Raw genomic sequence first — 27634 nt, forward strand, 5'->3', positions numbered from 1 at the left:
TCCTATACACAGCTAGATCAAATTTTCTACTTGAGTGAAGTAAGCAGTACTTGGGACATTTATGCCAGTGTCCAGAGTAGTGCTGATTTTCAAGCCACCTCAAGTTTATGACCATGAGCAAAGTTGTTTTTTCATTGTGTTGTCACTCTGACCTGGTGAACTACAGACAGCTCTGGTTGGTTGTTGGAACAGGCTTCATTTTGTGAAGTCTTTAATGTTAGCAGGAACTGGTACAGTTTCATAGCTATCATTTAGCCATTTTTCTGTCATAGCTATCATTTAGCCATTTTAGCTGTCTTATGTCATTGCTCCCCTCCCATGCTTCTACTCCTTTTAAATTGTCTTTATGCTTTTTGCCTTTCCTGTCACTTTCTATCCCCTCCTCCCTACCCCTGCAAAGTAATGGGAGAGTAATGTGGTGCGCTGACATGCCTCTAATCTCACAATTCAGACACTGGGCTGGTTGACTTCAGCTCAAAAGGTTAATGTGTAATCACACACACAATTGTAGGGGTTGGAAGGGACCTCGAGAGATCATCGGGTCCAACCCCCATGTTGGGGAGTTGGGGGGTAAACATGTGAATTCACTGAGGGTCATGCCCTGGCTGCTTTATCACCAGAGCCTTTGAGGGCAAAAAGTTCTCTGTAGTGTGTTGGAAGGCTGGAGGTGGGGAATTACCTGGCACTGCTGTTACAGAGGTGGATGCTTCTGTCTTCTGCTCTTTTCCAGTCACCCGATGCAGCTGATGACCTCAGATACATAGATGACAGAAATAACTCAGGTAAGCTGATGGCCAGAGGATTCTTCTTTGTACTACTGCTTGTGTCCCATCACAGTTCTAGAGTTCACCTTTGCCTGCTTATGGAATCCCTGAGGACTTCAACTTCTTGCTGCTTGAAGCAATGACTTTTTTTTTTTTTTGTCCATTCTAGAATGAAACCTTGAAACTTGCTACATTCAGTTTTGGGTAGGATATCTGCATTGCACTTCAGTGATGGCTAATTTGTTGAGAACTGTGTGTTACAAGCATGCCTAATCTCCTTCCTGTTTTGTGTTCTGGAGTAACAAATGATAGTAGAACATGGGTGGGAAGCTTTGGCCTCTGGCACCTGCTGGCAGTGGATAATGTCCATTGTTCACAGTCTTCCTTGTGCTTATTCTGCTAAAGCAAAGAATCTCACTGCCAGCAGCAACAACTAAAGTCATCCTGGTTTAGGATTTGAGAGCATTTGGATGTAGCCAGGTGACTCTTCAGGTCACCTTGTGAATCTTTGTGCATGGTCACCTAAATAAACGCTAATTAAAGCTTTGACTCTTCGGACTGTGCTAGCTACAGTACGTCTTTCTGTTCCCAACTATAACAGACACGCTCAGACTATCTTCCACATCTTTTCAGGTGGCTCAAGTAGTAGTGTGGAGCTCAGCAGGGCCTGCCTCATCCTTAATAGTATTTTTGTTTCATTCAACAGTTGATGCTGGGTTTCTTCTGCCTATTCCACAGCTATTTATTTTTCTTTTATTTTACACAAGAAACAGTTCAGCTCTCAATTTTGTCTTTGCAAATCTCTCTTGGTAAAGGCTGCACTCCAGATTGCTGATTAACGTACAGACCATTTCCAAAGGAGGTTCTGCTGTAGAGATGTTCAACAAAAACGTACTTTCCTGAGAACAGTATCTATTTCTCATGCCTGTGTATACTTCCCAACCCTGTTTTTTTCTTTTGAGGTGGTCCATTCGCGTAGTCTCCATAACCTGCATAAGACAGGTCACAGAAGGATCAAGAAATAATCAGCAATTGCACAATGGTTTCAGACTTCACTATTGCCTGTCATTGGTCTGTTGCATCCTCATAGAGAATAGAGGCCATAGAGAAAAGATGGTGGTGCTCTATTAAGAGGTTTCTGTTTGATTGTTTCGGGTTTTTTTTGAGCCAGTCTTTAATTCTTATTTAATCCTTAAGTTACCATTGTATGAAGCTGTGATATACACCAAAAAGGATGCAGGTTTTCCAAAATCGATTTGGAAGGATAGCAGCTGAAGATGCAGCTGGACTTTCTTGGTATGGGTCAAAGGTTAGACTAGATGATCTTAGATGTCTTTTCCAACCTGAATGACTCTATGAAAGCTCTCAAATTTTTGTTTGTTTCTTTGTTTCCATTTTTTTCCCATCTCGTTCTTCCAGGAAATGCAATATTCCAGTCAGCGTATAGATTTAAAAAAAATAAATAAATTCATGAAGCATACATTGATTTTTGGGCAAATATTATCATTTGTTTTGGGACTCAAAAACCTCTCCTTTTCAGCAACAGTTCCAGCCTCCTGCTGGTCCTGCGTTTGCCTCTTTTCAGATATTTTTCTTAGAATATGTGGAGACAATATTTGGAATAAAATATTTAACTGAGAAAATTCGTGATAATTGGAGTGATTTTTATTTGTATTTTTCTTTACTGTAATGGGAAAAGGAAGGAAAAAACTATTACCAAAAATTAAAGGGGTATGTATTTAATACATCTTTAGTCATGTCTAATTGCTACATTTAGCGACACCTCTTCTGTGTACTCCTCTGCATGCATTGGGGTTATAATCACAATTTTCGTTGATCATGGAATTTTTATGGCTGTTTGACCATATTGTAAACTCATAAGCAATTCCTAACCTTTATGCTAGAAAATCAATATAATAGAAACTCCAAGAAATCTTACTGCTGACTGCAGGAAAGCATTAGCATATTCCTCTTCTTTACATCTTTCAAAACAACATTTCACTCTTTTCAGTGGTGCCTAGCAACAGGACAAGAGGGAACAGGCACAAACTGAAACACAGGAAGTTCCAGCTGAATATGAGGAAACATTTCTTTATTGTAAGGGTGAACAGAGCACTGGAACAGGTTGCCCAAAGAGGTTGTGGAGTCTCCTTCTCTGGAGACATTCAAAATCCGCCTGGATGCCATCCTGTGCAGCGTGTCTTAGGTGAACCTGCTTGGTAGGGGGTTGGCCCAGATGATTTCCAGAGGTCCCTTCCAGTCTCAACCATTCTGTGATTTTCTTTCTGCTCATTGCAGATGGGCTCTAAGAAACAGTCCTTTCCATTCTTGGGTCTGACTTCATGTCTGCAGCAGTCCCCCACCATCATCTTTTAAATGCGTTTAAAAACATTAAATCCAATGCTGTTAAGAGGCCATGAAGATAATGAACTATATACTAGCACTTTTAGGGTGGGACCATGCTATGTTCTTGCTTTATGATACAGCTTTTCCAAATCACTTACAGCCAGTGGCTTTTGCTTTCCAATCTTATGACCGTTAGGTTTCAGAAATACGTTCATTTTAACTTTCTATTGCTCTTATTACTGAACACCAATTTATGATATTTAAGAAGTTATTTTTCTCCACATGGTCTTTTTTATGTCTAATGTTTACAGCAACTTACATGGGAAAGATAGCTTCTTGTCCTACGCTTGTCTAATCACTACTTGTATTACTAGTTTGGTCTAGGACACTGCTCAGCAGCTCATATACATATAGGAAACAAAGATGATCCCTTCACCTTCTTCTTGTATGTTAGTTTAGCCTCATCGAGCCTCTACAGCCACCTCTCTGGTCCCAGGAACTGCATCCACCCTTTTGCTTTCCAAACTTCTTTTTTACAGATTCTTTACCACAAAAATGTCAAAATTTCACAAAACTGTAATCTCTAAATTCATACAAGTTGCAATGCATGTGTTCCTTTCCATTGTTTTCTGACTTCTGTCAGGATAGGAAGGACATAAGGGAGGCTGTACTGGTTCAGAATATGTCAGTATCTTTGGCTATAAATGATTATGTAAATTAGAGAAAGACAGTAACAATCAGAGAAAATGAGCTTGCTTGCATGAATCTTCTCAATTTTCTTCAATGACCTATTAATTATGGATGTCTTGAGCCAGATATTGTGTCTGGATTATCAGTGGAATAATCCTCTAAAAATTATCTAGCCTTTCTAAACTACTTATTCTGTCTTTTTTGACACTTTGTGGTATTGAGTTCCCTCACTATGCACTATTGCAAATGCAGGTATATAAAGAGTTATGCAGTAGCAGAATGTTTTCTCTAATGTTTCTCTAATGAATCCTAATGTTCTCCCATCTTTTCTGATATCTAATAATCAAAAGTGAAACTGTGTTCCTGAGAATTGCATTGTTTTCAGAAAGCTTCTCCTAATGACTATAGAATTGATGCAGAACCATGATTTCAATTTAAGGATGTTGCATTTGATCAGTATTATACTACTTTTTTTGAGCTTAAGCTTCATCCAACAGTGTAAAAGTAGACGTACTATGTCAGCACAAGGTTTGGGATAGTCTGACACGAGCTACTGGGAATGCCAAGAAAAGAACATAAAAGAAGCCTAACACAATTCTTTCCAGAATACTGCTCCAGGCTACAACAAACTGTGGTGTTACATTTTATAAGCCAGAGGCCTTTAATTTCAGAGGTGTTTGCTTCTTTCTTGAATCTACACACATTTGCAGTAATTTTCACCTTCCATGTTATTGCCCAGTCAACTCTGTAAAATCCTAATACACTTTTTGTAGCTGAGTTTCATTTGACTACTCTGATACACAGCTTGGAATAATCAGCAATTTTTCTCAATGCAGTCATAATCACTTCTACTCCTCATTAGTTACCAAAACCTGACCCTGCTATAGATAGCTACTCCATTTTGTGATGCCAGGTAATTTTTTCCTACAATTTTTCAATGCTTTATCTATTTATACACTAAAGGATGTGTCGTCTTATCCTATGGCAGCTTATTTTCATTAAGAGCTTTAGCTGAAGATTAAAATATTTTTTTGAAAAGTCCGGTACACTGTGTTGAGATCATACTTATTTGCATGTTTGATGACTCCTTTGAGAAATTTTAGTGGTCTAAGAGCAATGAATTCCCTCTGAGACACGTTGATTCCTCTCCCCAGTTTGAATTTATCTGCATGTCTGTCAATGCTTTTGTTTTATGCCAGCTTGCTTTGTTCGGAAGTCAATAATCTATTTGTCAATCCCAGAATCCTTTCAAGATACCAGTTTTGTCACCTATGTTCACTTGGTTCTGAGGCCTTTTCAAACAACAGGTTGATGCTACAGTTATTAGTTCAGGAAGGCTTCTGGATTATAACAAATATTCCTATGTGGGTAGTGTAACTAAGGGGACATTACATCTTGGCACATGGCTCTAGAGCAGAGGGTGGCCTACCAGGTACAGCTCCGCATCAGCAGACTGTGCACCTTTGATCTGATATACCTTCATAGACTTCTGTATTTGAGGTTCTCTATTAAATTCAATGACTTCAGGCAGGCTTCCCAGGAGCCAGTTTGTACTTGAAGGAAAAATTCTGGGGCTTCATGAAACTTTTTTCCTTTTTACACAAGTATCTCACAGTAGATGCTCAAGCAATATTATCACAAGGGGCTTATGTTCCAGGTGTATGTAAAAGTACATGGGGTAAGCTGCGCCAGTTCTTTTCAGGAGAGTAAGGAGCCACTTAACAGCAGTGTACTTCAGATGCGGAATACATCCTGAAAGGCCTGAGACCAAGTTAACTGAGGGTCAGTCCTGCCAGAATATCTTTTCTGGTGAGTTATTTTGGTGGGGGACCCAAGTTGAAGTCTAAATTCACAGAAAGGGCTTTAGTCATGCAACTTCAGCATTAACCAAGGCCAAAATGCTCACCTCTCTCAGTAGCTACTGCATACCATCCTGGTGCTCATACTGCTCTTCAGGGCTTGATACTCTTTTGAAACTAGCAAAATGCTTAGAGCACTAACATACGCCTCAGTCTCTTCAGTGTACTTGATTTTTTCCTAAAGCTTGGTGCTTCCATACTGTTTTCAGTGAATCCCGGGTGTTAGGGGCAGATATCACCTGAGGTGTGTGACTTTCTTCCCAGACTCCACAATAGTCAGTACTTTAGGTACAGATCGTCTAAAAGTTCTGGGCATGGTATTACTTCATATCACATCTAAAGACTCCAGCACTGTCTCAAATTCAGTACCTGGGTATATCCCTCTGTCATCATTAACTGTATCAGCTAAATACTTAACCTGACACTTTCTCCTAAAATCTCAACTTCTGTTGTTTGTGCAGTTCCTCAGGAGCAAGATGGGCAGCCAGAGGAAGAGGAAACGTTACTAACACATGATTCATCAACACCTACTGCATCAGCACTTGAAGAAATGGCTCTGTACAGCAGCAAACGCAAACTCCGACACAGCCGGCGCAGTCTGGAGACTGCTGTCCCAACGTAGATGATCTGATGCACCTGGGTGATAGAATAGCCCAACACAGGGCTCTTGAACTTCCTGTGCTCCAGGAACAGCACTGCCTCCTGGACTCTGGATGGGAACTGAGCACCCCAGGGAGCGTTGTGGTTAATTAACTTCCTTTAAGGCTGTGAACCACCCTCTTTTCTCACCCAATAGTGCACTGGGGCATGTCCTAAACAAAATGGGACAACACTAGACTAAGATGGCCAATTGAGAGGAGGTGTGGGTAGGACAGTGGGCAGCTGCAGTTTGTTAGCCTGTAAATATTGGGGGGGAGGGAGGGGGTAGGACAGAGAACATATGAGTGTAAGAGTGTGTAGGGCTCCAGCTGTTATTTCCTCAACTTGGATATTTTTTTAAATAGTTAATATGGGAGCTTCTACTCTGGTATGAATTAGAAGGAAGTTCCAGCCTTTGCTCCTATTTAATTTCTAGTCTTTTGCCAAGAAGCATCTCCTTCCACCTCCCACACTGTGTCACCTCACTTTCTTTTGGGAGTGTGTGGAAGTAGGTAGCTTGGAGGCAAAAAGGAAAAAAAAAGGAATTTCAGTGAAGTGCCTCCCTCTGACACTGACAACTGACTCAAGCAAAGACGACTGAACAAGCAGGAGCCTGTGCCAGCTCTAGGAAGCATCAGCTCCATTTCACTTGCCTCTGTGAGTGCAGCAATCTGTCCCATGTAGAAGAATGCTCCTGACACTATTTTGTGCTATTCTGGGAGACAGGTACCTACCTAGAGATACACATAATTGTGTGCATGCAGCGTGAACCACTCTACCTGCATGCTGCTCTAAGTGTCAGAGGAGGCCAGGTATCTGTCTTCTGTCCACATCATGTCTGATTTGGTGAACTGCGGCAGAAATGAGGAAGGAGTCGAAAAGGTGTAGCAAGGGTATAGCAGTGTGCATGTGTGACAGCAATAGAGAGCAGAGTAGTTGGGGGTTAGGATACGGTGGCAGAGGTAGGAGGTGTAAACAGCAGATAAGGTAGTGGGTTAGGATTCAGGAAATGGGGAAGGGTAGGAAATGGCATTGCTGGGGTCAAGTTAGGAGTAATAGGGTCTTACAGATAGGAGGATACTAGTAAGTGACTCCATTGTGTTGCCCGCTAGCTGTGAAATGAAATGTGATATCGTGAGGGGTGCTCAGTGTGGGACTCTCAAGGAGTGCCTGCTAGGCAGGGAGCACAATGAAGTGAGATGGATCTGGCCTATGCCTTGCAATAACTACACAGTTCTGCTTTCTGCCAGCTTGTTGTCTTCAGGCCCCTGCCCATGTAGAACAGGGCAAATACATGCAGGAGGAAAAAATAAAAATGAAAAAGGAGCAGGGGTGTGATTCCTGGTTTCCATGAAAGGGCCGTGAACAGTCTGTATCAAGTGAGCTCTGCATTTGTGGAGGAGACTGACACCGCTTATTGCTCTGAAATCAGTCTCTGCTGCTCTGCTGCCCACTACTGAAGTAAAACATCCCTTTTCTTTTTTTGTGATTTTTTTTGGTTGTTTTTGTCTGTTTGGGTTTTGTTTGTTTGTTTTGGTTTGTTTTTGTTAATGCCTCCAATAGAGAGAAAGACATCTGAACTTGACAGTAGTCTGATCTGTCTACCCAGGTACAATGGTGCTCTCTGGTGAACCAGTCCATCAGTAAGACCAGAGTTGTATCTTAAGCCTCTCAGTGGCTGGATGGGGCTTGGGAGTGGCAGGCACTTCTGCTTGTATATTTGCTGAATGACTGGATGCATTCTTTTTATAGTTGAAACTCTCCCTTCATGCCAAAATCCAGTGGATCATTTTTAACTGACTTCATGTTTTAATTTTACAGGTCTCTGAAGGGGGAACTCAGATAATCTCAAGCTGCAGCTATAGCTGCTTCCATCATCAGCAATTTGAGCTTTTCCTTTTTAAAATCTAATTTTAGCATATGCTTTTTAACAAGAGCAATTTTGGAAACAATCCTGGATTGGTTTTGGTGACTAACGTGATTTTTTTCTTTCCCTTTGTGGTACCTGGTGCCAGGTTCTGGGTTCTCTCCCCTTCTCTCCTGAGAGACTCTGAGGGAAAATTAGCGCATCAAGACTGTAACTAGTGAAATTTGTACAACCAAAGAAATCTATTTTGTGGTTCAAGGATAATAAAGTTTACTTTACATTTTAGAACCTTTAGTTAATGTGGTTTGCCCTGTGTGAAGTCTGCAATTTCTATACCAACACTTTCTTTCTGATGATTAGCAAACGTATAATCCAGCAATCATGCTGGTAATTTTCCTGCTTCTAGTTTCCTGAAAGGGGATGAAGTTTTGAGTAATAGAGAACAGCAAGGGGCTGCTGGTATATTGGGAATCAACAGGGAAACAAACACCTGTGAAATGCCTAAAAGGAATTAGGGTATGTTCACCTAAAAAAGTGACACAGACGATAGCCCAACTTAAGTGTCTTTATGCCAGTACATGTAGCACGGGTAACAAACAGGAGGAGTTGGAAGCCACTGTGCAGCTAGAAAGCTATGATCTAATTGGTGTCACTGCAGCTTGGTGGGATAAAGCACGACTGGAGTGCTGCAGTCAGTGGCTATAAACTGTTCAGAAGGGACGGGCAAGGAAGAGGGGGAGCAGAGGGGGGACCTCTTTAAAAACAGTGATGAACACATTGAGGGCTTATGGCTAAAAACTGGGGGCCAAGCAAACAAAGGAGCTTCATGCTCACAGGCCTGATCCAGCTAGGGGGCTTCAACCACCCTGATATTTACTGGAGAAGCGGCACAGCAAGATTAAACAGTCCAGGAGACTCTTGGAGTGCACCGAGGATATTTTTTAATGCAGGTGATAGACAGCACAACCAGAAGAGAAGCATTACTGGACCTGCAGTGATCATGCCCTTGTGGAATCCACAATCCTGAGGTAAGATCTTGAATTTTAGGAGAGCAAACTCCCAGTTGCTTAAAGAATTATTGGATGGGACCCCCCCCCCCCCCCCCCCCCCCCCGGAAAACTGCCACTGAGCAGAAGGGTTAAAGGCTTAAAAGAGCAGAACAGAGCTGACAGCTTTTCAAGGACATTTTTTTTTCTTGGAGCACAAGATGTCTCGATTCCCATGTGTAAGAAATAAGACAAGAAAGGCATGAGACCCGCATGGTTGAGTAAGACCCTCCTGGTCAAACTAAAAAGTGAGAAGGAAATGCAGTGGAACCAGGGGCATACATCCTGAGGATATTATAAGGATGCTGCTTGGATGTGTAGGGATAGGATCAGAAAAGCTAGAGGCTGAATTTGGCAAGGAATGTGAAGAATAGTAAGAAGGGCTTCTACAGGTATGTTGTTCAGAAAAGGAGGAATATGGAAAATACACGCACCCGATAAATAAGAGGAGAACAAGTGACAACCAATGTGAAAAAGTCTGAGATACTCAATTTTTTTTACCTCAGTTTTCACTGGTAATTACTCTTCCCACATCTCTCAAGTCCCTGAACCTCAAGGTAGGAACTGGTGGAACAAAGTCTCTCCCATTACAAGAGATCAGTTTTGAGGCCACCTGGTGAACCTGAACATACACAAGTCCATGGGACTGGACAAGCTGCGTTTTAAGGCCCTGAGGGAATTGGCTGATGCAAAGCTTTCCACCATCTTTGAAAAATCATGGTAGTCCAGGAAAGTCTCCAATGACTGGAGAGAAAGGGTTCTCACACCCATTTTAAAAAAGAGTAGTAAGGAGGATCCTGGAAACTACTGACCAGTCCTTGTCAACAAAGCAGAGCAGCATTACTGTGGACTGAATTGATGAACTCTACATTATTATCTGATTGCATAGCATGTTATATATACCTTCTGTAGAAAGCTGGCAAAGACTCACTGTAAGTTCAACAGCAGTAGAGATGACAAAGCCCTTCTACAAAGGGCGGTCCTAGCAAGAGTAATTTATGGCGTTTACATAGTCCATGTATTCACACTTAATTTTCCCCAGAAATGCATGAAAAACATTAAAAAAAACAAAACAACTACAAATACGCAAGGCATATTAACAAAATTTCAGACATCAAGAGCCTAGATCTAAAAATGTAACTTTCAAAGAAATATACGTGATTAGCAATGGAGAAGAATAATTTGCAATCTAAAAGCCACTTGGACTTTGGGATAACTACATATCCTGAATCCTCACCTCTAAGGATTATGGGGAAGAAAGAACAAACTTTACAGAAAGAATAAATCAAGCAGATGGGAAGGAACCTTAGTGCAAAGCAAGCACTTAAGGCTACATTTTATGCCCACTCTTACCACAAAGCTCTCAGGTCCTTTATGGAAGTTTTCGTGGCTCCAGGATTAAGTCCTGTCTGTTACTGGTAAACAAGTGAGGGATGAAGTTCTTGTCCTCCCTTGTATTTCCTTTTATATTGAATGAATGGTAGGCACATCTGAACACCTACAGGATTCTCTTCAAGGATTTTCAACTAACAGATACGAGGTACTCTAACAAAGGCTGCAAATCACAACACATTTACCTATATGGGGGGTGGATGTGGGGGGGTTGGAGAACTATGGTTTGTAACCCAACATAATTATGAAACAGCACACCAGCAGACAGAATTTTACAAATATATAAACACAAGCTAATGCTCACTGGAAGAAGTAATTTAAGTTCTCTCTGGGTTTATTCTGGAAAACTCAGAAAAAAAAAAAAGCAGGGGGAATCAGTATGCTCAATGAATACATATGTTAAAGTCTGGCATAGGTAGATATCACTGGTATTTACAATTCTAAGCACTACAGTGACAGAATCTGAGGGTTTTTTGGGGTACTGCTTCTATGAAATTTCAACCTATTAGGGTTTTGTAAGGAAGTTAAGAAGATGTCAGTGTCAACAGACCAGGAATGGACAACAGAATGCGGGATCCAGCCATCCCAGGTGATTGCTTGCTAGCCAACATATGCACTGATAGTCTTCCTGATTGCAGAATCTTGATACACATTGTGGTCAGAAAAACAGGCTTGGTTTACTGTCCTGCTGAAGGCTCCGTGACAAAATACAAGTCTGCTTGATGGGTACTGCTGAATAGTCTTGATTATATTATTTGCATATCTTATGTTTTTTTCTGTTTCTTGACTATTCCTTTCTCTGCCCATGCCAGCTTTTCTTCACTTTGGTCTCCTCCCAGAAAAACAACAGCCACTAATTATTTCTTCCCTATTGGGCCCAGTTTTGATACATTCATACCTAAATCTGATATTTCTGATAAGTTGCCCAAGTAATCTTAGTATAGTATTACTGATATAGTGGCTTAAGGACTTTTGGCCTAACTACATTCTACTCCCCAGAAGGTCCCCAGTATTCCAGTTATCTGCAGTTCCTTTGTTCCTTGCATAATTTACCCACAACTACCTGTGAAATCCAGCCACTTCTCATGGCAATATTAGCAAATCTTTTATTGGCTTCTTACATTGTTATTTGTTATGTCCAGCAGTTTCTCACATCATGTCTAGTACTGTCTCATGTACAGTTTAAGTCAGTTTAGCCACTGGCTTAGCTTGCCAGCTCAGACTGTTTAGATATCTTGTTTTCTTTTAGTTTATGGCACCCTTATATGAGACCAGTGTTTGATTAGTCATTGTACTTTCTTCTAAGGCACAGGCTGCAGCTCAAAGATATTTGTGCATATTATTCCTCCCAGTTTGCAATGAAATTTCGACTTCCAGGTCTATGTTAAAAAGTGTTTGAGTGGTTTTATGTTTAGATTTTTTTTTTTAAAGTAGAATGTGTCCTGGCTAATGTTTCTAGTATCAAACATGAACCAAAAGTACCGAAGTCCCTCAGAAGAAATGGTCTCCGGTTCTTAACGCCCGAATTCACAAAGACCCAACAGGAAGTGTATGTAAAAGGTTTAGGATAAAAATAAAAAAAATCAAACAATCTAAAGTGAAGAAATAAACCCTGTAAAGAACTACGGCACTGTGACAGCATGTATCATGTACTTCAATTCCAATGCAAGAGGTACTCTGGGTAAAAGGTGAACTTGCTGGTAAACAAAAGGTATTTTAATTGTGTATGTGTCAGGAGATTGGTCTTTGCAGTATTGTCAGCATACAATGTCCCTAAAAATAGCACTAGCATCACAAAAGAATGTATCAATCCCAACAGATAATACTAACAAAAAACCATGAAAGATATTACCATGTGAAAGAAACTTGGAAACAGTGCGTAGACCTGTGAACAGTCACCAGAAATGGCAACAGCCCTTGGTCATGTCTAATGTGAATGTAACATAAATTCAGTATTCCATAACAACGAATCATTAAAAAAAAAAAACAAAAAAAAAAAATCAGTGTAAAACTCAAGTAGCTTATCCATGAAGATAACTGGCCACTTTATTGCCAAAGGGACTGTTTGGCTGAAAAAAATGCTCTCAGCACAAAAAAACAAACAACTATGTTTTGCTATTAGCCAATATTATCTATCTGGAGGAAAAATGTATAAGTATCTACTTCAAGAATAAGGTGAATATTCAACTGTAAAGGATTTTTCAAACCAATCAAGGCTGTCTATAAAAATTAAAACAAACAACAACCACCACCAATAAAAATAAAATAATAAAATAAAATAAATAAATAAAATAAATAAAATAAAATAAAATAAAATAAAATAAAATAAAATAAAATAAAATAATAAAATCTCTTTTAAAAGGAGGGTAGAGAGGAAGGGGCAAGTGTTAATCACAAGGCTGCCAGACATCTCACCTGTGTGATTTGAATCTTAGCATTTAAGCTGTGTTTGCCGCTAAACTCTACCTCATTTCTATAACCACTGCACTAAAGAGTGCTAACTTCAATGTTTTCATGTTTTTGTTTTTTTTTATGACAAGCACATAATTTGAAAGTGACGAATCAAATCATTAGCGTGTGAATGTCTGAGTTCCAACGTTCCTTGAAAAACGTTCTTCCTTCATGAGACTTCACAAGTAGCAAGAAAATGAATCATGGAACAAGTTGTCCAGTGGTTGTGGATGCCCCAACCCTGGAAGTGTTCAAGGTCATGTTGGAAGTGTGATATATGGAGTAATAATTCTTGTCAAGAAGATGGTTAATGTTAATAAAGAAGGAGGAGATGTGGGAGTGTGGCCATGGGGGTCGACAAGCCCCATGGCTGGTGATAACATCGGACTCTTAACGATGAGGCCATCAGGAATGTAAAGAGTTTAGAGGGAACAAAGAAGGGTGATTCGGGAGACGCTATGCCGTCTTGGGTTGCTTGTTCTCCCGCCGTTAAGGCATGGAAGTTGCTGGGGGTTTGCTGGTTGCCGGGCAAAGTTGTTGACCAACGAAGAGTTAGTGGAAAAGGACTGCTGTGGGGCGAATGGTATAAGAAGGGAGCCTGTCCTCAATATGGGATGCAACACGATATGATGAAATTCTGTCATCAATCCAGATGAAGTAAGGAGTCTTCCTCTCCGCTAAACTCTTTCACCTTTCTCACTCGACGCATGCTCCCTCCGCTTCTTGGTTCTGCTTCAACTCATTTCATCATCTCCAGGCCCTTATCCAAGGATCTAGATTTCCAAGCACTAATCCATTTCATATATCTTCTCGGGCTCTCTCTCTGGCTGCCCGCAATACCATGTCTTTTTCTGTCGAGTCCATAAAGTAGTAGTGTTCAGCGCTGGAAGCCGGGGCAGGTGCCCAAATCTGGCTTCAAGTCCCGTTACTTCCCAGGTTATTTATACATACAACATTGCGTGCAACATCAGCCTCGCTTTTCATTATCCCCTTTGCACATGCGTGGCGCACCTGGTGGTCGTCCAGGTGGTCGTCCAGATGAAGTAAGGAGTCTTCCTCTCCGCTAAACTCTTTCACCTTTCTCACTCGACGCATGCTCCCTCCGCTTCTTGGTTCTGCTTCAACTCATTTCATCATCTCCAGGCCCTTATCCAAGGTCAGGTTGCACCTATTCCCTCCCGGGGTTCCCCTCCAATGATTCTTTTGATTGTTCAATGTACTCCCTAAGTTTCCAGTATACATAGATTACTTGATAATGTAAGTACATTTAATAATATTTAATTATACTGTATGATCCATCACCTGAGAAACATTAATAGAACATCCATTCGATTCTCCCCAACACTAACATTTTGAGAAACATTAATAGAACATCCATTTGATTCTCCCCAACACTAACAGTAGCAGTTACTGATCCTGAAAGAACCCTGGTGTCCGTGTGGTCGTTACGCCACAAATGGCACCCGAACAGGGACCTGAAGAAAACAGGAACAGGGACAGGGACAGGCTAACAGACCAGGGACCAGGACAAGAACAGGGGCATTGATCGCCTAATGAAGATGGGTTCGGCCAAGCTCAGCAAACCGCTCTAAGAAACTCGTACAGAAAGCTGGAAATAGGCGAGCTGCAGCTGGAAAGAAGCTCAAGCTGAGAGAAGCGGACCCGCGCACACAACCGCCCCTCACTGGCCGAAGGTAAGCAGTTGCGCATTATGGTGAATCATACGTCCTTAGAAACAAAAACTGTCCTGGTAACCTTACAGCTTATTCCCTTTATTAACAATCCGACAGTTTATGATCCTGAAACATGGGACCAAACTGAGGTCAAGGTGTGGGACTCTGCTACTAAAAACGACAAGGTTGTGGTGGGATGGCTCGGCACCTGGCGAACAGTCTCTGAGGCCTTAAAGAGCCGTGTGCGACCACAGTCAGAAACGTGTGGTTTGCCAGATAGCGAGGGAGCTGCGGGCTCGTCCACCCATCCTTCTGCTACACCATCGGCCCCCCGCCGCTACTGCCATCGCAGGCCTTTGCTGTTACGCCCCCTGGTGACCTGGGCGTTCCTTTTGATCCAGGCCCTGTAGGCCCTGAAAAGGAGCCGGATCTGTTTCCCTTCCATCCGGGAGGAATAGGATACACAGGGCCCGAAGGCCGAACTGCTTAACAACTTAAAGCGAGACATATTGTTCCCACGACTAGCCCTGGAATTCTCCGGTGTTTGTAATCAAGAAAAGGAATGGAAAATGGAGACTGTTACATGATCTGAGAAAAATTAATGAAGTCATGGAAGATACGGGAGCACTTCAACCAGGATTACCAACTCCAACTATGTTCCCCCAGTCATGGACATTAATAGTAATAGACTTAAAGGATTGTTTGTTAAACACTTGCCAGAATTCGGAAAACTTTGCCATGTTTATGTTTCAGTTGATACCTTCTCTGATTGTACATATGTATAGGCGTACTCGGGTTTCTTATGAATATGTAAAAGCAATATTCTATATATTTAGAAAGTTCGACGGTTCTGTGTGCGTGTTGGTAGAGCATAGACTCCCTGTGCACCCAGCGCTGTTTACTTGCCTTTTATAAATATTACTAAATTCAGATTGAGTTGTATCTTCATTTATAACAGAATGGACCTTAAAGATCATCTAATTCCAACTCCTGCCCACCCTCACCCCACACAAAACAGGCAGGGACACCTTCCACTAGACCAGGTTCTTCAAAGCCCCATCCTGTTAGCGTTCATGAAGACACATAATCCACAAAGTGATTATATGAAGGTGCTTTATTAGGCGCCGGAAGTTAGGGGCATGCCTGCCCAAATCTAACTTCGTCTGATTTGTTCTCTTAGTTCTCTTTTATCTCCTAAGATACTACATATGCATTAGGTTTCACAACTCATCTATGCATATTCATTTCCTAGCTCCGCCTAGCCTCGCTTCGTATGCTAATTATCTTATCAGTCCTTCTGCGCTTGCGTACTACTCTCTGGTGGTCGTCCGGGTGGTCGTCGGGATGAAGTAAGATGTCTTCATCAGAGTTGAACTTTTTAACCTTTCCTTCTCACGCATGCTCTCTGAGCCCTTGGTCTCAGTCCAAACCACAAGGTTGGTTTGATCCAGTTCCCAGGGTCCAAGAAGCCCCAGTTATCTAGATGTCTTGCAAATTGAGCATTCTTTTAATCCTCCTTACTCCTCATCATGAATCGGTGCATTCTCTCATGTTACCCTTACACATATATTTTGTATCTTCCAAGCGCAGCCTCGGAACAGTACATCGCAAATGTAACATATTAAACAATATCGTATTATTTATTCTTCTATTACTAACAATCCAACATGGCCTTAAACACTTCCAGGGATGGGGCATCCATCCGTGATTCAGTATAAATTAAGTAAAAGAATAAATAAAAACAATTTATAAATAAGCTGCTAGGAAAATTAGCTAGGTTCTTTATTTCCAAGTTCTTCAGTCTGGCTGATTTGAATACCAAAGAATCTCTTCTTCAAAATAGAAATGCTAAAACTACCACAAATCTGTACCCTGAGTGAACAAGAAAACTGTAAAAAGTTAATTTCTAACTCTAACTGTACGAATATTTCTCAAGGGATATTAGTAGATAGCAGAACTTACAAAAAAATGAAAAAAAACTGCTCAAAGAAAGCTATGTGCATAGGTCAAAAAGAACAACCACAAAGTGAAAACTCCCCCCAGATCAAACTTACTTTACATTTCAAAGTGTAGCTTAGAAAATACACACTTCGCCTCAGCTTTCAAAAGGACTATGATGTTGAAAACGGGAAAAGAAAAGAAGAAAAAAAAAGGAAAAGATAGTTAATAGGAATGAGGATTAGAAAGTGGAATTACCTTGCTGGAGGTATAGAAAAATTCAGGAATCCTATTATCCTCAATAAAATCTTGCATAATTTCTTTCCCAGAATTTGTAAGGGATGGCACACTAAATCACAAAGATAAAAAAAATACTTGAGAGAATCTTTCCAGTGTGGTGTTGCATCATGAGTTACTTAAAGCTACTTGCTCACCCCTAGCCCTCTTCCAAATATGTAAGAAAAAAATCTCATTAATTTTCTTCAGACAGGACCTTCTGTGAAACTATTTTAGTCGCGATTGCATTGGCAGGCATCCTGCAAGCAGGAGTGCACAGTAAAAGTTTATCATAACCTTATATTCCCTATTACTCGACACCACATTTCTCCCGTTTCCTCATTGGCTGAGTACTACAGGTTCACAAGCTACTCAATGCACTTCTATACCGTATATGTACAATTTTATTTGACCAATCATTAATGTCTCCTTTTCACCTATTTATCCTGCAATTTTATCTGAAGCAGACACTGCAACATTTAATCACTGGTCTCATTTTACCCTTTTATTTCCACTTGCACACAAAGTTCAGTTAACGTGAGAAAAATAGTCGCAAAATCAAGAGAGAGAGAAGGCGTCTTCCCCTACCTTTCCTCTGCTAACTAAAAGATAACCAAAGCTTCCTTTGCTAGTTAAACAGATTTTCTTTTGACTGTTATTGCTTTCAGGAAAGATGCTAAACAAAACCATCTGATGTGGTTATAAAAGAGAACAAATGTGTTGCAGAAAATTTGCTGATGGAGCATGCCAAAGTAGTAAAAGAGTTCCTAAAATTCCATAGGAGTTTCCATAGCTGTTCTTCCATCATTTAAATGTATAAAATCCATTCTTATTCTCCACAGAAAAAATACTGAGTTTTAATTGTGCACTAGAAACAAAAATGAAATACTTTTCCTATTCAAAATACAATGCATCTTCTAGAAGTTTCGCAGAATAACACTTCAGCAGCCTGCAGGCCAAACCAGGATCATGTCCAAAGTGAAAAAGTATACAAACATAGGATTCTGGTAGTATTTGAGGATTTCTCTTCTACATCTGATGCATTCTGTATCTCACAGATTATAATCCAAGTCAATCTTGTGTTGGGACACAGAATCCAGACAGTCTATGAAATGATGAAAATTTAGTCCTGCGTGGTGTATTTCACACACATTATACTTTGCCTTGTTAACTGTTTAGAACCAAATGACCTACAAGCTTTCGTATTCTCCAGTTGCCTCAAGATGAGAACAAGATCCATGTGTTGTCAACAGAAAATAATTAATTAGGTGAAATTCTGTCACAGAATCCTACCGGTAAAGCCATGCTCTAGCCTAGAGAGGAAAGTAAAAAGCTGCCAAGGTCTGCACCCTAAGAAAAACTCCTTTCCAGTCCCAAATCTAGTGATCAGTTTGTGTGAGCATTTTAGTGAAATTTACTATCCAAGCGTCTGAGAACAAGGCTTCCCTATAGCACTTCAGAGGTCACATCCTATATTCATATATGACCAATCTTTAATGTATGGAAATGGAAAAGCAAAACAACAACCAAAGGAAATATCTATCTCATCAGAAGGCATAAGGGAAAAATAAAAATAAATCAGAAACTTTCCACGCTTCAAATAAATAATCTAAATAAATCAGGTAGGAAGTCATATGTATAATTTACCTGGTACACCTGAACAGAAAGACAGTGTTGGTGCAGCCTCACGTTGATTATTGTTTACAGTTCTGGGCTCCACAATATACAAAGGATAGTGTCCAGAGGAGGGCAACAAAGCTGGTAAAAGGGCTGGAATGCATGTCCTGTGAGGACACTTGGATTTTTTAGCCTGGAGAAAAGGCTAAGCATAAACCTTATTGCTCTCTGCAGCTTCCTGGGGAGCTGAAATGGAAAGGGAGGTATCGGTTCTTCTCCCTGGTAACCAGTGATAGAACGTGAGGGAATGGCACAAAGCTGTGCTAGGGGAGGTTCAGAGTGGTCATTAGGAAAAAAATCTTTAACGGAACAAGCTTTTGAGTGAAGTGATTGATTCCCCTGTGTTCAAGAGGCATTTAGACAATGCCCTCAGTAATACGCTTTAACTTTGATTAGCCCCGAAAGGGTCAAGCAGTTGGACTTCATGATCTCTGTAGGTCCCTTGCAATTGTTCCATTCCATTCCATTCCATTCACGTATAACACCTGCTTTTACAACCCCAAGATCCAATGGCACAGCTCTGCAAACAAAGTGACCAACTGTTAAGTTCACTTCTGGTTAAGGCCTTAAACAAGCAATTCAAGCAAGATTTAAGTACCTAGAACTAAGCCTGAGAATGAACATTGGAACGATTTAAAGGCACACCACAAAAAGGAAAGAAACATAGGTAAAATGTCACAACTAAATCAAAACGTAAGAAAATCAGGTACTAAGCTGTATGGGTACACACAGTAAGGAATACACGTTAAACTGGCTCTGTTCTCCTGATACAGTGCGTACTGTACCACCGCCGATCCAACTCTGTCAGAACATCCTGAAGTCAGAGGCAGCACAAGGACACGAAGCGACTCGCAGGCTGAGTGACCAAGTCCCGACAGTCCCGACAAGCGGCCGCTGCCGCCGCACGGGGCGAAGAGCTGCTTAGTGCTGCCGGCGGGGGGGCGGCCGGGACCGCTCAGCCGCGGGCCGCCTGGCTGCAGCGGCGGGGCCACCCGTCGTGGCCGGGCACCGCCGTTCCTTCGCGGGTCACCGGCTGCGCAGCGCAAACCCGCTCCCGGCCGTAGGAGACGGGCCGGGCCACGGGAGCCAGGAGCGTGAAGACGACGCAAGAGTTCTACGACGAGCGGCCCCAACAGCGAGGGACGGAGCCGTTCCGCCACCTCGAATCGACGGGAGCCGCGGCCGTACGGCGCGGTCGCCCCGTATCAGCGCGGCCGCTGCCTCCGTGCTGCGGCCCCGCCTGGACCCGGCGGCAGCGCGAGGCCGCCCGGCGAGGCCTCCCGGTGGCGCCGCCCCAGCGCCCAGCTCCGCCCGCGCCCTCGGCCGCGGACCCATCAGCAGCCAGGCGCCGGCCCGCGGGGGCGTTCCTTCCAGCGAACACAGGCTTACTCCGGTGGCTCTGAACGGAGCAGAACCGAGGGAGGAGGAGGCCCTGCGACAGCGGCGCGTTCGTGCTCAGCCGCCCGACTCCTGATAGTGGGAGCATGTTTGAACAAAAGTGCTTTAATAAACTCAAATGCAAGGTACGTACCTGTGAAGAGTAAAGACACGTCTGCAATGAATGTACAGTATTCTTTAAAGCTTATTGAAAAATCTGGGGGGAGCGCTCACAGAAAACAAGTTAGCCTAAATTAATAAGATCACAGGATGTAACAGTGGGTGCTTAGATGCGCGACGGCGCCTAGTAACGTGTCTACAACAGAGACTGAGCTGCACGTTTGGAAGCTGAAGTTCGACAACTTCAGACAATAAAAAGGTGCAGTTCTTCAACTACCGAAACTACTTACCTGCGGTTTTGCTGAATTCTCAATCAATCAATTGAAGCCAACATTCTTCTAATACGTTTTCACTGCAAAATGATGATTAGTTTTTCTGGTCTTTTCATGCAAGACAACTGCATTTAAACTGACTTTACACTCTGTGTGTCTTCTCTACGTACTACAATACTGATTTATGTAAATAAAATCTATATTAGAAAGTAAAATGCAAATTTTACTACTGAAGCTAGAGACCCTGGCAAATGGAGTGATGAGCTCAGATCACAGGGGATCTGTTCCTCCAGCCTTTTTTCTGTGGGGAGACTTTAACTGGCCAGGCCAAGCATATGCATGTCAGATCATACTGGATGTTCAGCTACACTGAACTTGAATGCCACCCTATGCTGACTGGGGATTACCAATCTAGTCACATGTCAAAGTGCGATTATCTCATCACAGGCACCTTCATTCCTTATATCATCTCCTACATCTTCCCTCAGGAGAAAAGGATGGCAGTATTAGCTGAATATTTCGGTAAGAAAACAACAAAAACATGCTGGTACCCAAAGAATGCTGCTGTACCAACAATATTGACTGTAGTGATTCTTCGTCTTATTCCCCATTTTAGACTGTTAATTTAAGGCATTTTTTTCACTAAAAGCAGACAAAAAAACCTATAAGCATAATAGTGAAATTAGGCAAGACTAAATTTAGATTCATGTTCCCACTCCCATACTTCCATTCAGATGTCAGTCCTGCTTGTTATAATAATGTTAGATTTCTCCACAGCCACACTTGAAAAAAAAAAATCTTTACAATGAATAATTACCATGAAGAACTGGGAGGGGAATGAAGGAGGCAAGTTTCTGAAGAGACTCCTTCAGTATCTGTGAGCAAAGCAAGGCTGAGAAGTCAAAGACAGGAGTACAATGACTTCTTCAATGATACACAGAGCATGTGTTCACTGCATAAAAAACAAGTTCTATGCTGAGTGCCTGCTGGTAGCTATTACTTCTTGATACTGAGTTGGAATAAGAACAGGAAGATCTTGTTAAACAGCTTCAGACTAGATAGATAGGAGAAAGCAAAGTTGCACTTAACCCAGGTAAGGTAATATATACAAATAAAGTGTCTGGAACAGATCAAAAATGGAAGGGGCAGAAAGGGTTAGTCACAAATGTTAAGTCAAAAGGAGCTTTCACTGTCTTCTCTTCCATTATAGTAGTCCAGGGGATCTGAAATGCTAAAGTAAGCAACTCAAGAGATCGAGAAAGATGTGTTACTATTCTCCTCCAGGTCCTGGGTCACGTCAGTTCATCTCTGTTTCTGTCTTCTTCAGTGGAGATGCTGTGTCTCTGTTCCTGGTATACTGATAAATGATCATAGACGGCCAACTGCTCTTTATAGGATGGAGAGCCAGGGGCAAAGCATGATAGTAAGGTATCCTAAGCCGGGTTAGGAGTGTCACCAACCAGAACAGTCCCATAGTGACTGAACAATGATGGAGACAGGGTCAGCTGAGAGTCCAGACAACCAGACAAGCTTGTGGTGGCAAGGCAGGTCTGAGGTAAAATTGTGAAGTCTGACCACTGCTCAGGGTCAGGTCCAGTGATGGTGACCAGGTTCAGACACAGCTGATTGCTGGGCAGGCCCATAATGACAAAGCAGGTCTGAGATGAAGCTGGGTAGTCAGACATGGTTCAGGGCCCAGATAAACAGGCGTGGGCATGGCTGTAGCTGGGCTGGAAACCAATATTCCTATGACGTAGCTCAAGCAGGGCAGAAGGCATGGGCTCAAGGTGAAATGGAGATCCTGGGGCCCATGGACTGAAGGCTAGTGAGGGCCATTATGGCCTACTAGTGCACTTAGGGCCCTGATACTTACACTGGATATTCATGTTTAGTCCCCTCTCTTCCTGCGTTTCTCCTCTGCAAACTCTATGACATTTGCCATTCCTATCTGAGATTTATTCCATTGTTACTGCTAGCCGTTTATAAAATGATGAAATTTGTGAATTTCAGATTCTAACAGTTACTGATATGGCTAAATAATTTTAGAGAAATGAAAAAGATTTGGAGAGACAACCAAGCATAGAATCATAGAATTCTTCTGGACTGCCCTTGTCACCACTGATTACTAAGAATCTTGTTACTTGCTAATTTGACTTGCATGATGCAACATGTAGAGTGGGATCATACACCAGCTAGAAATGCAAACTAGGGAGTGTTTTTGCCCTTTGTCAGGGCAAAACAAGCCTTTTCTGCAGGTCACCTTTAGTTGGTGCTTTGGAAATAAAGACTATTCTCAGCCAGTCCAAATAAGAAAACAGTAGAGCTTGTTCCATCCTATCTTCTAATAACACTGACAATCTCCAAACTTTACTTCTCTCCAATTTCTCTTCTGGGAAATATATTATTTCCCCACAGCTATAAACAAGCTACTAGCCAGCATACTGTTGTAGAACGACAGCAGCAACTGTCTTTCCTAAGAACAAACACTAACATCTTTGCTATTGTGAGCAATGGCACAGATAATACCTTCAAACAAGAACAAAGATAATCAAATTATAAGAGAAATGAAATGGTTGGATAAGTAATGACAATAATGCTATGAATAAAACTAATGCCTTTTCAGTTTCTACTTCCCTTTTAACTTGCTTACAGTTTTTGACCAGGACAGGCAGACAAAATAAAGCTTCAGTCCCTGAAGCGTGAGAGGTGTACTTAGGGAGTGAGGACATGATGAAAGATAAACTTCTGTTAGGTCAGGTTTTCAAGGTATAATCGAGCCTGAATAAATCACTGATGAGAATGGTTCTCAACAGCTGGCTTCCTGACCATAGATTTCACATTGCTCAGTTAGAGGCAGAAGTCCTTCCAAGCACAGGCTGTCACTTTCTTCCAGTCCTTTGTGATTTCCAGAGGAGAAGGATGAACACTGATACACAGGAGGCAGGTATTTATGTCTTTCTTGTGTATTTTGGCAAGATGTGTCTACGTGCTGTGCCAACCAAATCCTAGAATTGGACTGAGGACATCCTCAGACATGCCTTTCCATATTACAGTACACTTCTGCCCTTTCCTGCCAATTGTGCCAATGCACTAGTTTGCAGAGCCACTATATGAAATGGATCCAGAAACAATTCAAAAATTTAAGAAGTTTAAAGAGAAAATTTTATTTTTCTCAGTTTATGGTGAAGTGGCAAAGATATAGGTGCAAAAATACAAGATACAAACAAGTACACAATAATGCAGAGCATCTTCATTACTGTGGACTACCCAAGGAACTCCAGTAACATTTTTCGTGGAATAATCATACTTTAAGCAGCTCCCTCAAGTTCTGGGTAAGTTCTTCCTGTCTCTTCCACCAATCGTTCTAGTCTGGGTTTCCTGCATTGATTCTCAGCTTATGCATAATGTTGTTATCTCAGCTACTTAACTTTTTTTTTGTTTTCAGTATCCTCCTCATCCCTGGTAAGCCTATGTGCTGCAGGTCTGCAGCCAGAAATGGAACTTTTGTGGCTTCATGAATACTTTAATTGTATAGCTCCCTTGCATAAGATAGTGTTTTTATATATATTAATTTTACAAGAGAAATAACTTCATATAATTTCATCAAAATGACTTGATGCCATAGCATCACTTTTCTTCATGCATCTGCCACTGCTGCTATTTAAATTCATACTGGTGGATATACGTGTAATTTATGACACACACTTACTCTTTTGCAGGTCAGAAGCCTGAATGTCCTTAAGCAATAAGGAAAAGCAGAGTCACTTTCCCAAATGGGTACAAATTTTGAAGAATGAAGTGTCCACCATGTGTCACATCAAAATATATATACATATATATATGCAGGAGTGGGACCACAGGTTACCATGTACCTGTTGCCAGATGCTGGAGGGAGTGGGGAGAAGTGTATGTATCTTTCCCTTCACCTGGTGTGCCTGGGCACGTGTGTGTAATCTGCAAGCTCAACTAGGGTCCAGGAAACAGTATTAAAGGACTTGCATTGGTATTTGAGAGCTCTGCAAGTGTGGAGTGCCTATGAGACAAGAGTGTGACTGTGGGCATTTGTTCACTAGTGGACAACAAGCTGGACTAGCCAGTAAGTGGGAAACAGGTAGGCTGGGTATATGGGCTCCAGATCTGGCTGGGGTATTGGACAGACATTGGAGACGTGCTGATACTCAAGGGTTCCATGAAAGCATGCGTGTGCTTGTGAGTCTTGAGAGTGGGGAGTGTGAGTGCTTTCCCTTGAGAACTTCAATACTGATCAGCCAAATAGGAAAAACGAGACTTGACTGCCTGTATTGATGTTACTTCTTGTAGTGTTGAATGTGACTGCTGTTGAGAGCAACCTCAGCTGAAGGCACCAGGTTTGGTTCCAGCAGGCAGGCAGAAGGAATCACGAGGCCCCAGATCGCTGGAGGACACAGCTACTTAGAACATTCCTTAATATTAACCTCCTCAGAGAAGAAGAAAAACTGAACAGTTGGACTAAAACATGGTGTATGCGATTATATGTGTAGAAAAATATGATCTATTATGTAACATTTTGCAGCCATTTATATGTTTATTCATACAAGTGGTGAGAAGCTCATTCAGAGATTAAATAGGCTGCAGAACCATTGATCTGAACCAATGAGACTGATACAGCATGTATTCACAAGATCTAACTGGAGGAAAAAAATGATACCTAATCAATAGTCAAGTATCATCAAAGTCCTGCCATAAGAGTAGAAAAGAGATTACTGAGCCCTGTGTGTGGGAATATCATTGTTTCAAGCCAAAGGCCACTACAATCACAAAGTTCATATACCTGTTTTATCTTCATTCACTCTGTGTCTCAGTGAGCAGCAATCAGCCATATCCATTACTGATCACACAGATGTTTGTGCTGTGCATTGGTTCAGCCTACTGTATGACCTAGTTGAAATACAGATCCAGACAAAATTTCCTAGGATAGGGAATAGCAAGCTGCTGTGGACTGATGTAAGCAGAATGAAGAATAGCCTGCATATCTTTTCAAGTGGGTTCACTGTTACTTCGTTTGCTGCTTTCTCTCCCAGTGCTGAAGTCTAACAGCTGTAACAACTGCTGCAATCTGAAATTAGGTACACTTATTTCTGATTACTTTGTTTTATCCCACTGTAGCATCATGTCATTAACCCATATTATAAGCAATCTGGGGCAGCAAATGTCTCTCTCCTACTGGCTCTTTGTTTAAAGGCAGTCAGCATAAAAGAGCCCTGGTGAAGACATTAGTCACAAATAGTAATTATCTAAAGGTATTACTAAATTAATCCAGTATGATAATGCATACATAAAATTAGTAAAAATAAATAAATAAAAAATTAACAAATGCATCGAATGACAATTCCTTAAAAATAACTAGTATTATCTTGGAAATAATAAAGAAAAAATAAACATAACCAACCTTCTGAATAAAAAGGCAGCAAAACATTATTAATAGTTGGGGGGGGGGGTGGTGATGTACATGAAGCAGGGGCTGGACTGTGTGGAACTTGAAGTTGGCGATGGCATGAGAGCCTCTGGGTAAGGATTAAGGGAGGAACAAATAAAAGGGATGTTGTGGGAGTCTATTACAGACCACCCGTCCAGGATGACAACGCTGATGAATTATTCTTTGTGGAACTAAGAGATGCCTTGAGATCAACTCCCCTTGTCCTTATGGGGGGCTTCAACTTGCCGGACATCAACTGGGATTACCACACAGCTGACATGAGCAAGTCCAGGAGGTTCCTAAAGCACCTAGAAGATAACTTCTTGGTCTTTTTAGCTTTAATACCTTCTTTGCCTCTGTCTTCAATGCTAATGATGGGCTTCGGGACCCAGGGTGCCCTGAGCTGGAGAACCATGATGGTGGGAATGATAAACTCCCAACTGCCCCTGAACATGTGCAGGATTTGCTGCGCCACCTGGATCCATACAAGTCCATGGGTCTGGATGGGATTCATCCTAGGGTGCTTAGAGAGCTGGCTGACATCATCGCGGGACCTCTCTCAATTATTTTTCAACGATCTTGGGAACCTGGAGAGGTTCCAGTAAACTGGAAGCTGGCAAATGTACCAATTTTCAAGAAGGGCAAGAAAAAAGACCCTGGCAATTACAGGCCTGTCAGTCTCACATCAGTGCCTGGTAAAATTATGAGAGATTATCCCTGAAGTTATTGAAGCGAACCTGGGGGACAATGCAGTCGTAGGTCCCAGCCAACATGGGTTCATGAGGGGCAGGTCCTGTTTAACAAATCTGATTTCCTTTTATGGTAAGATCACCCATCTAGTCAGTCAAGGGAAACCAGCTGATGTGATCTTTTTGGATTTCAGTAAAGCTTTTGACACAGTTTCCCATAGGATCCTACTGGATAAAATGTCCAGCATACAGCTAAACAAAAACATCATACGATGGGTGAGCAATTGGCTGATGGGCAGGGCTCAAAGGGTGGTGGTAAATGGGGACACATCAGGCTGGTGGACGGTCACCAGTGGGATCCCCCAAGGCTCCATTTTAGGGCCAGTCTTCCTCAATGTTTTTATAAACAATTTGGATGTAAGACTAGAAGGTGTTTTGAGCAAATTTGCCAGTAACACTGAACTTGGAGGAGTTGTGGACTCTGTTGAGGATGGAAAGGCCTGGCAGAGAGATCTGGACAGACTGGAGAGCTGGGCGATCACCAACTGCATGAAGGTTAACAAGAGCAGGTGCTGGGTCCTGCACCTGAGACGGGGCAACCCTGGCTATACGTACAGACTGGGCGACGAGACGCTGGAGAGCAGCCCCACAGAGAGAAAGCTGGGGGTTATGGTTGACAGCAAGTTGAATATGAGCCAGCAGTGTGCCCTGGCAGCCAGGAGGGCCAACCACATCCTGGGGTGCATCAAGCACGGCATTGCTAGTCAGTCGAGGGAAGGGATTGTCCTGCTCTACTCTGCGCTGGTACGGCCTCACCTTGAGTACTGTGTGCAGTTCTGGGCACCACAATACAAAAAGGACATGAAACTGTTGAAGGCTGTTCAGAGAAGGACTACAAAGATGGTGAAGGGCCTAGAGGGAAAGATGTATGATGAGCAGCTGAGGTCACTTGGCCTGTTCAGCCTGGAAAAGAGGCTGAGGGGACACCTCATCGCGGTCTACAGCTTCCTCACGAGGGGGAGTGGAGGGGAAGGCACCAATCTGTTCTCTTTAGTCACCAGTAATAGGACCCAAGGGAATTGTGTCAAGCTGAGGCAGGGGAG

General features: G+C 42.1%; 1 protein-coding gene and 2 long non-coding RNA genes across 56 annotated transcripts in view; 2 read left to right on the top strand and 1 right to left on the bottom strand.

The window, feature by feature from the left end:
• SCRIB (scribble planar cell polarity protein) overlaps positions 1–8459 on the top strand; it is a 121192-nt gene extending 112733 nt beyond the window's left edge. For 48 of the 50 annotated variants that reach the window (XM_066990950.1, XM_066990952.1, XM_066990934.1 and 45 more), the window contains 2 exons: positions 731–782; positions 6121–8459. In XM_066990950.1, coding sequence (XP_066847051.1) covers positions 731–782; positions 6121–6281 — 213 coding nt within the window. In that variant the 3' untranslated portion in view covers positions 6282–8459. Of the gene's footprint in view, positions 1–730; positions 783–933; positions 969–6120 lie in introns of all 50 variants that reach the window. The other 2 variants (XM_066990944.1, XM_066990949.1) reach the window with 1 other exon arrangement.
• Positions 8460–15823: 7364 nt separating this feature from the next.
• On the bottom strand, positions 15824–21792 carry LOC136789847 (uncharacterized). The gene is made up of 2 exons (XR_010828872.1): positions 21659–21792; positions 15824–20467 (listed from the first exon to the last, which is right to left on the bottom strand). It is a non-coding gene; the product is annotated as an uncharacterized lncRNA (long non-coding RNA).
• On the top strand, positions 18709–26452 carry LOC106048751 (uncharacterized). Of its 5 annotated transcripts, XR_010828870.1 has the most exons (6): positions 18709–19285; positions 19392–20141; positions 23201–23331; positions 23564–23719; positions 24107–24293; positions 24708–26452. It is a non-coding gene; the product is annotated as an uncharacterized lncRNA (long non-coding RNA). The 5 variants fall into 5 exon arrangements; XR_010828869.1 differs by lacking the exons at positions 18709–19285; positions 19392–20141 and adding an exon at positions 20442–20909 and having other exon boundaries at positions 24708–26443; XR_010828871.1 differs by lacking the exons at positions 18709–19285; positions 19392–20141 and adding an exon at positions 21154–21480 and having other exon boundaries at positions 24708–26444.
• Positions 26453–27634: the final 1182 nt, after the last annotated feature.

This window comes from Anser cygnoides, chromosome 2, assembly GCF_040182565.1.
Source record: "Anser cygnoides isolate HZ-2024a breed goose chromosome 2, Taihu_goose_T2T_genome, whole genome shotgun sequence".
Taxonomy (NCBI): Eukaryota; Metazoa; Chordata; class Aves; order Anseriformes; family Anatidae; genus Anser; species Anser cygnoides.